Source organism: Ylistrum balloti, unplaced genomic scaffold, assembly GCF_031769215.1.
Source record: "Ylistrum balloti isolate Yb309-2 unplaced genomic scaffold, AGI_CSIRO_Ybal_v1 Utg369860, whole genome shotgun sequence".
Lineage (NCBI taxonomy): Eukaryota > Metazoa > Mollusca > Bivalvia > Pectinida > Pectinidae > Ylistrum > Ylistrum balloti.
The window spans coordinates 531,573-548,127 of NW_026782008.1; the positions used below are offsets into that span (position 1 = coordinate 531,573).

The following is a 16,555-nucleotide window of genomic DNA, read 5'->3' on the forward strand; positions in this document are numbered from 1 at the left end:
CTATTATAACACTACAATATCACATTTCAACTCCGCGGCCACATCTAACCAGTGACTATTATAACACTACAATATCACAGTTCAACTCCGCGGCCACATCTACCCAGTGACTATTACAACACTACAATATCCCATTTCAACTCCGCTGCTCCATCTACCCAGTGACTATTACAACAATACAATATCACATTTCAACTCCGCGGCCACATCTAACCAGTGACTATTACAACACTACAACACCATACACACTATGTCAAGTTACCCAATCATTTAAACTCCGAGGCCACATCTAACCAGTGACTATTACAACACTAAAATATCACATTTCAACTTCGCGGCCACATCTACCCAGTGACTATTACAACACTACAATATCACATTTCAACTCCGCGGCCACATCTACCCAGTAACTATTACAACACTACAATATCACATTTCAACTCCGCGGCCACATCTAACCAGTGACTATTACAACACTACAATATCACATTTCAACTCCGCGGCTCCATCTACCCAGTGACTATTACAAAAATACAATATCACATTTCAACTCCGCGGCCACATCTACCCAGTGACTATTACAACACTACAATATCACATTTCAACTCCGCGGCCACATCTACCCAGTGACTATTACAACACTACAATGTTACATTTCAACTCCGCGGCCACATCTACCCAGTGACTATTACAACACTACAATATCACATTTCAACTCCGCGGCCACATCTACCCAGTAACTATTACAACACTACAATATCACATTTCAACTCCGCGGCTCCATCTAACCAGTGACTATTATAACACTACAATATCACATTTCAACTCCGCGGCCACATCTACCCAGTGACTATTACAACACTAAAATATCACATTTCAAGTCCGCGGCCACATCTACCCAGTGACTATTACAACACTAAAATATCACATTTCAACTCCGCGGCCACATCTACCCAGTGACTATTACAACACTACAATATCACATTTCAACTCCGCGGCCACATCTAACCAGTGACTATTACAACACTACAATATCACATTTCAACTCCGCGGCTCCATCTACCCAGTGACTATTACAAAAATACAATATCACATTTCAACTCCGCGGCCACATCTACCCAGTGACTATTACAACACTACAATATCACATTTCAACTCTGCGGCCACATCTACCCAGTAACTATTACAACACTACAATATCACATTTCAACTCCGCGGCTCCATCTAACCAGTGACTATTATAACACTACAATATCACATTTCAACTCCTCGGCCACATCTACCCAGTGACTATTACAACACTACAATATCACATTTCAACTCCGCGGCCACATCTAACCAGTGACTATTATAACACTACAATATCACATTTCAACTCCGCGGCCACATCTAACCAGTGACTATTACAACACTACAATATCCCATTTCAACTCCGCGGCTTCATCTACCCAGTGACTATTACAACACTACAATATCACATTTCAACTCCGCGGCCACATCTAACCAGTGACTATTACAACACTACAACACCATACACACTATGTCAAGTTACCCAATCATTTAAACTCCGCGGCCACATCTACCCAGTGACTATTACAACACTACAATATCACATTTCAACTCCGCGGCCACATCTACCCAGTGACTATTACAACACTACAATATTACATTTCAACTCCGCGGCCACATCTACCCAGTGACTATTACAACACTACAATATCACATTTCAACTCCGCGGCCACATCTACCCAGTAACTATTACAACACTACAATATCACATTTCAACTCCGCGGCTCCATCTAACCAGTGACTATTATAACACTACAATATCACATTTCAACTCCGCGGCCACATCTAACCAGTGACTATTATAACACTACAATATCACAGTTCAACTCCGCGGCCACATCTACCCAGTGACTATTACAACACTACAATATCCCATTTCAACTCCGCTGCTCCATCTACCCAGTGACTATTACAACACTACAATATCACATTTCAACTCCGCGGCCACATCTAACCAGTGACTATTACAACACTACAACACTATATACACTATGGCAAGTTACCCAATCATTTAAACTCCGCGGCCACATCTAACCAGTGACTATTACAACACTACAATATCACATTTCAACTCCGCGGCCACATCTACCCAGTGACTATTACAACACTACAATATCACATTTCAACTCCGCTGCTCCATCTACCCAGTGACTATTACAACACTACAATATCACATTTCAACTCCGCGGCCACATCTACCCAGTGACTATTACAACACTACAATATCACATTTCAACTCCGCGGCCACATCTACCCAGTGACTATTACAACACTACAATATCACATTTCAACTCCGCTGCTCCATCTACCCAGTGACTATTACAACACTACAATATCACATTTCAACTCCGCTGCTCCATCTACCCAGTGACTATTACAACACTACAATATCACATTTCAACTCCGCGGCCACATCTAACCAGTGACTATTACAACACTACAATATCACATTTCAACTCCGCGGCCACATCTACCCAGTGACTATTACAGCACTACAATATCACATTTCAACTACTCGACCACATCTACCCAGTGACTATTACAACACTACAATATCACATTTCAAGTCCGCGGCCACATCTACCCAGTGACTATTACAACACTACACTATCACATTTCAACTCCGCGGCTCCATCTACCCAGTGACTATTACAACACTACAATATCACATTTCAACTCCGCGGCCACATCTACCCAGTGACTATTACAACACTACAATATCACATTTCAACTCCGCGGCCACATCTACCCAGTGACTATTACAACACTACAATGTTACATTTCAACTCCGCGGCCACATCTACCCAGTGACTATTACAACACTACAATATCACATTTCAACTCCGCGGCCACATCTACCCAGTGACTATTACAACACTACAACACTATATACACTATGGCAAGTTACCCAATCATTTCAACTCCGCGGCTGCATCTAACCAGTGACTATTACAACACTACAACACCATATATACTATGGCGAGTTACCCAATCATTTCAACTCCGCGGTTCCATCTGACCAATCATTTCAACTTTGCCGCATTATCTACCAAATCATTACAACTTAGATTTATATATTCAGTATGTCAACTATAAAACGTTATAGTTTTCGACTAAAACCTATTACTATTGTGAAAGTATTGTTAAAGGATGCATACCTACTGTGAAAGTTTCCATTTTATGTCTCAGACCTATATATGTTACATATATACTATCAAAATTTCCATCTTTACTACGACCTAGATTTTTTTACCTATATATCATGTTTACCTACTACAAAAGATCCCAGTTTTTGACTTATATATGATGTGTACCTACTGTATCAGATATATGATGTATACCTGCTGTATAAGATCCCAATTTTTGACCTATATATGATGTATACCTGCTGTATAAGATCCCAATTTTTGACCTATATATGATGTATACCTGCTGTAAAAGATCCCAGTTTTTGACCTATATATGATGTATACCTAGTGTAAAAGATCCCAGTTTTTGACCTATGTATGATGTATACCTGCTGTATAAGATCCCAGTTTTTGACCTATATATGATGTATACCTGCTGTATAAGATTCCAGCTTTTGACCTATATATGATGTATACCTACTGTAAAAGAATCCAGGTATTGACATATATATGAAGTAAACCAACAGAATAATATACCAGTTTTTGACCTATATATGATGTATACCTACTGTAAAAGATCCCAGTTTTTGACCTATGTATGATGTATACCTGCTGTAAAAGATCCCAGTTTTTGACCTATATATGATGTATACCTGCTGTAAAAGATCCCAGTTTTTGACCTATATATGATGTATACCTGCTGTAAAAGATCCCAGTTTTTGACCTATATATGATGTATACCTGCTGTATAAGATTCCAGTTTTTGACCTATATATGATGTATACCTACTGTAAAAGATCCCAGTTTTTGACCTATATATGATGTATACCTGCTGTAAAAGATCCCAGTTTTTGACCTATATATGATGTATACCTACTGTAAAAAATTCAGTTTTTTACCTGTATATGATGTATACCTGCTGTAAAAGAATTCAGTTTTTTACCTGTATATGATGTATACCTACTGTAAAAGATCCCAGATTTTGACCTATATATGATGTATACCTACTGTAAAAGATCCCAGTTTTTGACCTATATATGATGTATACCTACTGTAAAAGATCCCAGATTTTGACCTATATATGATGTATACCTACTGTAAAAGATCCCAGTTTTTGACCTATATATGATGTATACCTGCTGTAAAAGAATCCAGGTTTTGACCTATATATGATGTATACCTACTGTATAAGATCCCAGTTTTTGACCTATATATGATGTATACCTGCTGTAAAAGATCCCAGTTTTTGACCTATATATGATGTATACCTGCTGTATAAGATTCCAGCTTTTGACCTATATATGATGTATACCTACTGTAAAAGAATCCAGGTTTTGACCTATATATGATGTATACCTACTGTATAAGATTCCAGCTTTTGACCTATATATGATGTATACCTACTGTAAAAGAATCCAGGATTTGACCTATATATGATGTATACCTGCTGTATAAGATCCCAGTTTTTGACCTATATATGATGTATACCTAGTGTAAAAGATCCCAGATTTTGACCTATATATGATGTATACCTGCTGTAAAAGATCCCAGTTTTTGACCTATATATGATGTATACCTGCTGTATAAGATTCCAGGTTTTGACCTATATATGATGTATACCTACTGTAAAAGATCGCAGTTTTTGACCTATATATGATGTATACCTGCTGTAAAAGATCCCAGTTTTTGACCTATATATGATGTATACCTACTGTATAAGATTCCAGCTTTTGACCTATATATGATGTATACCTACTGTATAAGATCCCAGGTTTTGACCTATAGATGATGTATACGTACTGTAAACATTTACTTTATAATATCCTATGCTGGTTTTATATCGTCGCTGTTTTCGTCTATGTTTTCTTCTCTTTTTCCTTCTACATTTCTTACATGTTCTGTTAAAATCTCTTTTTCCTGAAAAAATAACACAAATGTTTCATTATATTTAATATTATATTTGATAATGTCAACTATGGTGGACCGAACAATACTTTTTTTTGTAATGCATATTTTTTATTTCTTTTGATTCACACATAATCAGTTTGTTACAAATTTGAAAAAAAAACATATATCCACAGATATAATATTTCTAGTTACAGATGTTTGTATAGTATAACGAAATGTTATTGATTTAATAGATTGTCCATTGGTTGCCATTTTTTAAAATTATTTCAAGAAACGTATTTGAGCTGTAATACCTGTATGAAGTTATTTAAATTTCTCTGTTACGTTTTAACAAGAGGCCCAAGGGACCTTAACGGTCACCTGAGGAATATATGTCAATAATCTGGGGATTTTAAAATGTTGCAAAAATGTAACAACACTTGTGCAGGACTATGTTTAAAACATCTGTACCAAGTTTGAACATGACCCACCCAATGGTTCTTGAGAGTAAGTCCATAATGTCTTAGCGAAACAGAGGCCAGGGTGGCCATCTTGGATATTGAATCGCCCAAAAAGTTAAAACACTTGCCAGGACCTTGTGTAGAACATTCGTATCAAGTTTCCCCTTTTCCCCCCTCCTGGGGCCCCTAATGGGGCCACGACATTTTTCTTCGCAAACTTGAAGCGGTTTCCCATGGGGATGCTTTGTGCCAAGTTTGGTCAAAATCCATCTACTGGTTCTTGAGAAGTAGTCATTTAATGAAGGTTTTTACACATGGCCCTTTTACACCCCTTATGGGCCACAAAGGGGACATTATCACTTTTTTCAACATAATTTCATATGTTCTTCGCTAAGGGATGCTGTCTACCAAATTTGGTTGAAATCGGTCAAAGTTGAATTTTTGACCCTTTTGAGCGCCCCCTAGTGAGGCCGGTTTTGACCCGATTTTTTTTTTCATTCGCAAACTTTGTAGACCTTGCTATACGGACCATAAATATCAAATAGGAATTTAATCTGACTGTTGGTTCATGAGAAGATTTTTAAAGCTTTACCTAATTTTACCCCCTTCCCCCCCTCCTGCGGCCCCTATTGAGGCCACGCCCTTTTTCTTCGCAAACTTGAAGCGGCTTCCCATGGGAATGCTTTGTGCCAAGTTTGGTCAAAATCCATCCAATAGTTCTTGAGAAGTCATTTAAAGGTTTTTACATATGGCCCCTTTTACACCCCTTATGGGCTCCAAAGGGAACATAATCACTTTTTTCAACACAATTTCATATGTCCTTCACTAAGGGATGCTGTCTACCAAATTTGGTTGAAATCGGTCAAAGTTGAATTTTTGACCCTTTTGAGCGCCCCCTAGTGAGGCCGTTTTTGACCCGATTTTTTTTCATTCGCAAACTTTGTAGACCTTGCCATAAGGACCCTAAATATCAAATATGAATTTAATCTGACTGTTGGTTCATGAGAAGAAGATTTTTAAAGCTTTACCTAATTTTACCCCCTTTTCCCCCCTCCTGGGGCCACGCCCTTTTTCTTCGCAAACTTGAAGCGGCTTCCCATGGGAATGGTTTGTGCCAAGTTTGGTCAAAATCCATTCAATGGTTCTTGGGAAGAAGTCGAATATGTGAATATGGGGATGGTTTGCGCCAAGTTTGGTCAAAATCCATTCAATGGTTCTTGGGAAGAAGTCGAATATGTGAAAAGTTAACGACACACGACGCACGACGACAGACAAATCATGATGGCATTAGGTCACCATGAACCTTCGGCTCAGGCGACCTAAAAACGATAACATACCTGTTATTGAAGGAAGAGAAAAAATACATCTACATATATATATGTAGCGTCTTATTATCAGAAAACAACAATTAAGCAAATTATTATAATTATTGATTTTACATCCAAACATGGCATCCATTTTGTCAATTTCATATTCAATGTTACATTTCACCTTGATTAAATCTGAAAGTTTCCTCCAAATAGCATTTACGTGAATGCATTGCTACATTAGATGATACAAATCTTCATCTTCATAATTACAAAAGGTACAATTCCTGTTATCATTTATACCGAATTTATATAAAGGTGTATTAGTACATATTGTTCTATGAAAACTTTTGAATTGAAAATTTCTTTGATTTACATCTAACGTATCAAATACGTATATTTCCAATCTATTTCTAGGTTTTGCAGATCTTGAGACCACTTTTCAATTGCTTTTTGATTTATAGAAAGAACAGAGGAACACAATTTTGAATAGAAAATTCAAGTAGGTTTGACGAGGAATTTTATAAGTCTAATATTATTAGTTTTCGCACCGTATTGTTACCATGGTGACTGATTGACCTTTTCCATGCACCCGGGATGGCGGAAATAATGCAATAAAACTGCATCCTTTGACTTTGTGGTATATTAAAATGTTCTTGTAAATTCTGGAAAGTCATCACTTTACCATCATTTAGAATAAGATCTGTTATCTGGTTGATGCCACTCTCTTGCCATGACTGGAAATATACTGTTTTGTTACCTATTTTTATATTATGATTAAACCATATTGGTTGGGACAAAAAATACTCTGCATCCTGCTGTTCCAAATTTTGTTCACTCCAAGCCAAAAATACTTCTTTCCAGAAAAGATTAAATTTGTTAGTGATTTAAAGCATATCATTTTTTACATATGAGAGAATGTTTAAATTTCCATATTCATCCAATTGATATAACAGAAGTAGTTTCCAAGGGGATGTGTTTTGAGGATCAATTAATTTCTTGATCCAGGTCATTTTCAAAGATTTAATGAAACTTTCAATATCAATAATATTAAGACCACCATTCTCATAACTGTTTTTTAGTGTTTCTCTCCTGATTTTATCTTTTTATCTTTTTACAATATTATGTTGCCAGTATTATATATATATAGCTCTATGTCAAACATATATGTCGGAATAATCTGTAAAATACACTTATTTACTTCAATTTCTATTCTAATTTTAACAGTGAAATGCAGCCTGTTTTTTTTTTACATATTTTTGTTCTAATTTTGAATGTGATCTGTAACCTATGTTTTAGATATTTCTATTTCCATTTTTACAGTGATCTGAATCCTATTATTTAAGATATTTCTATTCCAATTTTACAGTCATCTGTAGCCTGTTTATTTAAGATATTTCTATTTTGATTTTGACTGTGATCTGTTGCTTGTTTTTACATATTTCTATTTTAATTTATACAGTGATCTGTAACCTAATTTTACATATTTATATTCTAATTTTGACTGTGATCTGTAACCTATTTTTAAAGATATTTATATATAATTTTGACTGTGATCTGTAACCTATTTTTACATACTGACGACTGTGATTTTATTACTGATGACTGTGATTTTATTACTGATGACTGTGATTTTATTACTGACGACTGTGATTTTATTACTGACGACTGTGATTTTATTACTGATGACTGTGATTTTATTACTGATGACTGTGATTTTATTACTGATGACTGTGATTTTATTACTGACGACTGTGATTTTATTACTGACGACTATGATTTTATTACTGATGACTGTGATTTTATTACTGATGACTGTGATTTTATTACTGATGACTGTGATTTTATTACTGACGACTGTGATTTTATTACTGATGACTGTGATTTTATTACTGATGACTGTGATTTTATTACTGATGACTGTGATTTTATTACTGACGACTGTGATTTTATTACTGACGACTGTGATTTTATTACTGACGACTGTGATTTTATTACTGATGACTGTGATTTTATTACTGATGACTGTGATTTTATTACTGATGACTGTGATTTTACTACTGACGACTGTGATTTTATTACTGATGACTGTGATTTTATTACTGATGACTGTGATTTTATTACTGATGACTGTGATTTTATTATTGATGACTGTGATTTTATTACTGACGACTGTGATTTTATTACTGATGACTGTGATTTTATTACTGATGACTGTGATTTTATTACTGATGACTGTGATTTTATTACTGACGACTGTGATTTTATTACTGATGACTGTGATTTTATTACTGATGTGATTTTATTACTGACGACTGTGATTTTATTACTGACTGTGATTTTATTACTGACGACTGTGATTTTATTACTGACGACTGTGATTTTATTACGGATGACTGTTACTTTATTACTGACGACGGTGATTTCATTCTTTATGTGAATTTATTACTGACGACTGTGATTTTATTACTGACGACTGTGATTTTATTACTGACGACTGTGATTTTATTACTGATGTGATTTTATTACTGACGACTGTTGTTTTATTACTGCTGACTGTTATTTTATTACTGACGACTGTGATTTTATTACTGATGACTGTGATTTTACTACTGACGACGGTGATTTTATTACTGATGACTGTGATTTTATTACTGATGACTGTGATTTTATTACTGACGACTGTGATTTTATTACTGATGACTGTGATTTTATTACTGATGACTGTGATTTTACTACTGACGACGGTGATTTTATTACTGATGACTGTGATTTTTCTACTGACGACTGTGATTTTATTACTGATGACTGTGATTTTATTACTGATGACTGTGATTTTACTACTGACGACTGTGATTTTATTACTGACTGTGATTTTATTACTGACTGTGATTTTATTACTTGACTGTGATTTTATTACTGACGACTGTGATTTTATTACTGATGACTGTGATTTTATTACTGATGACTGTGATTTTATTACTGATGACTGTGATTTTATTACTGATGACTGTCATTATGTTATTGATGACTGTGATTTTATTACTGATGACTGTGATTATGTTATTGATGACTGTGATTTTATTACTGATGAGTGTGATTTTATTACTGATGACTGTGATTTTATTACTGATGTGATTTTATTACTGACGACTGTGATTTTATTACTGATGACTGTGATTTTATTACTGATGACTGTGATTTTATTACTGATGATGTGCTGATGACTGTGATTTTATTACTGACGACTGTGATTTTATTACTGATGACTGTGATTATGTTATTGATGACTGTGATTTTATTACTGACTACTGTGATTTTATTACTGACGACTATGATTTTATTACTGACGACTGTGATTTTATTACGGATGACTGTTATTTTATTACTAACTACTGTGATTTTATTACTGATGACTGTGATTTTATTATTGACGACTGTGATTTTATTACTGATGACTGTCATTATGTTACTGATGACTGTGATTTTATTACTGATGACTGTCATTATGTTACTGATGACTGTGATTTTATTACTGATGACTGTGATTTTATTACTCACGACTGTGATTTTATTACTGATGACTATCATTTTATTACTGATGACTGTCATTATGTTATTGATGACTGTGATTTTATTACTGATGACTGTGATTTTATTACTGATGTGATTTTATTAATGATGTGATTTTATTACTGATGACTTTGATTTTTTTACTCACGACTGTGATTTTATTACTGACTGTGATTTTATTACTGATGACTGTGATTTTATTACTGATGACTGTCATTATGTTATTGATGACTGTGATTTTATTACTGATGACTGTGATTTTATTACTGATGACTGTCATTATGTTATTGATAACTGTGATTTTATTACTGATGACTGTGATTTTATTACTCACGACTGTGATTTTATTACTGATGACTGTGATTTTATTACTGATGACTGTGATTTTATTACTGATGACTGTGATTTTATTACTGACGACTGTGATTTTATTACTGATGACTGTGATTTTATTACTGATGTGAATTTATTACTGATGACTGTGATTTTATTATTGACGACTGTTATTTTATTACTGACGACTGTGATTTTATTACTGATGACTGTGATTTTATTACTGACGAATGTGATTTTATTACTGATGACTGTGATTTTATTACTGATGACTGTGATTTTATTACTGATGACTGTGATTTTATTACTGATGACTGTGATTTTATTACTGATGACTGTGATTTTATTACTGACGACTGTGATTTTATTACTGATGACTGTGATTTTATTACTGATGACTGTGATTTTATTACTGACGACTGTGATTTTATTACTGATGTGATTGATGACTGTGATTTTATTACTGATGACTGTGATTTTATTACTGATGACTGTGATTTTATTACTGACGACTGTGATTTTATTACTGATGACTGTGATTTTATTACTGATGACTGTGATTTTATTACTCACGACTGTGATTTTATTACTGACGACTGTGATTTTATTACTGATGACTGTGATTTTATTACTGATGACTGTGATTTTATTACTGATGACTGTGATTTTATTACTGATGACTGTGATTTTATTACTGATGTGATTTTATTACTGATGTGATTTTATTACTGATGACTGTGATTTTATTACTGATGACTGTGATTTTATTACTGATGATTATGTTATTAATGACTGTGATTTTATTACTGATGACTGTGATTTTATTACTGACGACTGTGATTTTATTACTGATGACTGTGATTTTATTACTGACGACTGTGATTTTATTACTGATGACTGTGATTTTATTACTGACGACTGTGATTTTATTACTGATGACTGTGATTTTATTACTGATGACTGTGATTTTATTACTGATGACTGTGATTTTATTACTGACGACTGTGATTTTATTACTGATGACTGTGATTTTATTACTGACGACTGTGATTTTATTACTGACTACTGTGATTTTATTACTGATGACTGTGATTTTATTACTGATGTGATTTTATTACTGACGACTGTGATTTTATTACTGACGACTGTGATTTTATTACTGATGACTGTGATTTTATTACTGATGACTGTGATTTTATTACTGATGACTGTGATTTTATTACTGGACTGTGATTTTATTACTGATGACTGTGATTTTATTACTGATGACTGTGATTTTATTACTGATGACTGTGATTTTATTACTGATGACTGTGATTTTATTACTGATGACTGTGATTTTATTACTGAAGACTGTGATTTTATTACTGATGACTGTGATTTTATTACTGATGACTGTGATTTTATTACTGATGACTGTGATTTTATTACTGATGACTGTGATTTTATTACTGATGACTGTGATTTTATTACTGATGACTGTGATTTTATTACTGATGACTGTGATTTTATTACTGATGACTGTGATTTTATTACTGATGACTGTGATTTTATTACTGATGACTGTGATTTTATTACTGATGACTGTGAATTTATTACTGATGACTGTGATTTTATTACTGATGACTGTGATTTTATTACTGATGACTGTGATTTTATTATTGACGACTGTGATTTTATTACTGATGACTGTGATTTTATTACTGACGACTGTAATTTTATTATTGATAACTGTGATTTTATTACTGATGTGATTTTATTACTGATGGCTGTGATTTTCTTACTGACGACTGTGATTTTATTACTGATGTGATTTTTTACTACTGACGACATTGATTTTATTATTAATGACTGTGATTTTATTACTGACGTCTGTGATTTTATTACTGAAGACTGTGATTTTATTACTGATGACTGTGATTTTATTACTGACGACTGTGATTTTATTACTGATGTGAATTTATTGCTGATGACTATGAATTTATTACTGACGACTGTGATTTTATTACTGATGACTATGATTTTTTTACTCACGACTGTGATTTATTACTGATGACTGTGATTTTATTACTGATGACCGTGATTTTATTACTGATGACTGTGATTTTATTACTGATAACTGTGATTTTATTACTGACGAATGTGATTTTATTACTGATGACTGTGATTTTATTAATGATGACTGTGATAATTTTATTGAAGACTGTGATTTTATTACTGACGACTATGATTTTATTACGGATGACTGTTACTTTATTACTGATGACTGTGATTTTATTAATAATGTGTGTGATTTTATTACGGATGACTGTTACTTTATTACTGACGACTGTGATTTTATTACTGACGACTGTGATTTTATTACTGACGACTGTGATTTTATTACTGATGACTGTGATTTTATTACTGATGACTGTGATTTTATTACTGATGACTGTGATTTTATTACTGATGACTGTGATTTTATTACTGATGACTGTGATTTTATTACTGATGTCTGTGATTTTATTACTGATAACTGTGATTTTATTACTGATGTGATTTTATTACTGACAACTGTGATTTTATTACTGATGACTGTTATTTTATTACTGACGACTGTGATTTTATTACTGACGACTGTGATTTTATTACTGATAACTGTGATTTTATTACTGCTGTGATTTTATTATTGATGACTGTGATTTTATTACTGATGACTGTGATTTTATTACTGATGACTGTGATTTTATTACTGATGACTGTGATTTTATTACTGATGACTGTGATTTTATTATTGATGACTGTGATTTTATTACTGATGACTGTGATTTTATTACTGACGACTGTGATTTTATTACTGATGACTGTGATTTTATTATTGATGACTGTGATTTTATTACTGATGACTGTGATTTTATACTGATGACTGTGATTTTACTACTGACGACTGTGATTTTATTACTGATGACTGTGATTTTATTACTGATGACTGTGATTTTATTACTGATGACTGTGATTTTATTACTGATGACTGTGATTTTATTACTGATGACTGTGATTTTATTACTGACGACTGTGATTTTATTACTGACGACTGTGATTTTATTACTGATGTGATTTTATTAATGATGACGGTGATTTTATTACTGACTGTGATTTTATTACTGATGATGTGATTTTATTACTGACGACTGTGATTTTATTACTGATGACTGTGATTTTATTACTGATGACTGTGATTTTATTACTCACGACTGTGATTTTATTACTGATGACTGTGATTTTATTACTGATGACTGTGATTTTATTACTGATGACTGTGATTTTATTACTGATGACTGTGATTTTATTACTGATGACTGTGATTTTATTACTGACGACTGTGATTTTATTACTGACGACTGTGATTTTATTACTGATGACTGTGATTTTATTACTGATGACTGTGATTTTCTTACTGATGACTGTGATTTTATTACTGACGACTGTGATTTTATTACTGATGACTGTGATTTTATTACTGATGACTGTGATTTTATTACTGATGACCGTGATTTTATTACTGATGACTGTGATTTTATTACTGTGATTTTATTACTGATGTGATTTTATTACTGATGACTGTGATTTTATTACTGACGACTGTGATTTTATTACTGACGACTGTGATTTTATTACTGATGTGATTTTATTACTGATGACTGTGATTTTATTACTGATGACTGTGATTTTATTACTGAAGACTGTGATTTTATTAATGACTGTGATTTTATTACTGATGACTGTGATTTTATTACTGACTGTGACTGTGATTTTATTACTGATGACTGTGATTTTATTACTGATGACTGTGATTTTATTACTGATGACTGTGATTTTATTACTGACGACTGTGATTTTATTACTGATGACTGTGATTTTATTACTGATGACTGTGATTTTATTACTGACGACTGTGATTTTATTACTGATGACTGTGATTTTATTACTGATGACTGTGATTTTACTACTGACGACGGTGATTTTATTAATGATGACTGTGATTTTATTACTGATGACTGTGATTTTATTACTGATGACTGTGATTTTATTACTGACGACTGTGATTTTATTACTGATGACTGTGATTTTATTACTGATGACTGTGATTTTATTACTGATGACTGTGATTTTATTACTGACGACTGTGATTTTATTACTGACGACTGTGATTTTATTACTGACGACTGTGATTTTATTACTGACGACTGTGATTTTATTACTGACGACTGTGATTTTATTACTGATGACTGTGATTTTATTACTGATGACTGTGATTTTATTACTGATGACTGTGATTTTATTACTGATGACTGTGATTTTATTACTGACGACTGTGATTTTATTAATGATGACTGTGATTTTATTACTGACGACGGTGATTTTATTACCGATGACTGTGATTTTATTACTGATGACTATCATTTTATTACTGTTGACTGTCATTATGTTATTGATGACTGTGATTTTATTACTGACGACGGTGATTTTATTACCGATGACTGTGATTTTATTACTGATGACTGTGATTTTATTACTGATGACTGTGATTTTATTACTGATGACTGTGATTTTATTACTGATGACTGTGATTTTATTACTGATGACTGTCATTATGTTACTGATGACTGTGATTTTATTACTGACGACTGTGATTTTATTACTGATGTGATTTTATTACTGATGACTGTGATTTTATTACTGATGACTGTGATTTTATTACTGATGACTGTGATTTTACTACTGACGACGGTGATTTTATTAATGATAACTGTGATTTTAATACTGATGACTGTGATTTTATTACTGATGACTGTGATTTTATTACTGACGACTGTGATTTTATTACTGATGACTGTGATTTTATTACTGATGACTGTGATTTTATTACTGATGACTGTGATTTTATTACTGATGTGATTTTATTACTGACTGTGATTTTATTACTGACGACTGTGATTTTATTACTGATGACTGTGATTTTATTACTGATGACTGTGATTTTATTACTGACGACTGTGATTTTATTACTGATGACTGTGATTTTATTACTGATGACTGTGATTTTATTACTGACGACTGTGATTTTATTACTGATGACTGTGATTTTATTATTGACGACTGTTGTTTTATTACTGCTGACTGTTATTTTATTACTGGTGACTGTGATTTTATTACTGATGTGATTTTATTACTGACGACTGTGATTTTATTACTGAAGACTGTGATTTTATTACTGTGATTTTATTACTGATGACTGTGATTTTATTACTGATGACTGATGACTGTGATTTTATTACTGATGACTGTGATTTTATTACTGATGACTGTCATTATGTTACTGATGACTGTGATTTTATTACTGATGACTGTCATTATGTTATTGATGACTGTGATTTTATTACTGACGACTGTGATTTTATTACTGATGACTGTGATTTTATTACTGATGACTGTGATTTTATTACTGATGACTGTGATTTTATTACTGATGTGATTTTATTACTGATGACTGTGATTTTTTTACTGATGTGATTTTATTACTGATGACTGTGATTTTATTACTGATGACTGTGATTTTATTACTGATGACTGTGATTTTATTACTGACGACTGTGATTTTATTACTGATGTGATTTTATTACTGATGACTGTGATTTTATTACTGATGACTGTGATTTTATTACTGATGACTGTGATTTTATTACTGATGACTGTGATTTTATTACTGACGACTGTGATTTTATTACTGATGACTGTGATTTTACTACTGACG

The 16,555-nt window shown here is 32.9% G+C and overlaps 1 protein-coding gene across 1 annotated transcript in view; it reads right to left on the minus strand.

Moving 5' to 3' along the window:
- Positions 1 to 16,555, minus strand: part of LOC132545875 (follistatin-like) — a 54,102-nt gene that overhangs the window by 3,684 nt on the left and 33,863 nt on the right. The window contains exon 5 of the mRNA XM_060209546.1: positions 4,998 to 5,114. Within this exon, the coding sequence (XP_060065529.1) occupies positions 4,998 to 5,114 (117 nt within the window). The remainder of the gene's footprint in view (positions 1 to 4,997; positions 5,115 to 16,555) is intronic.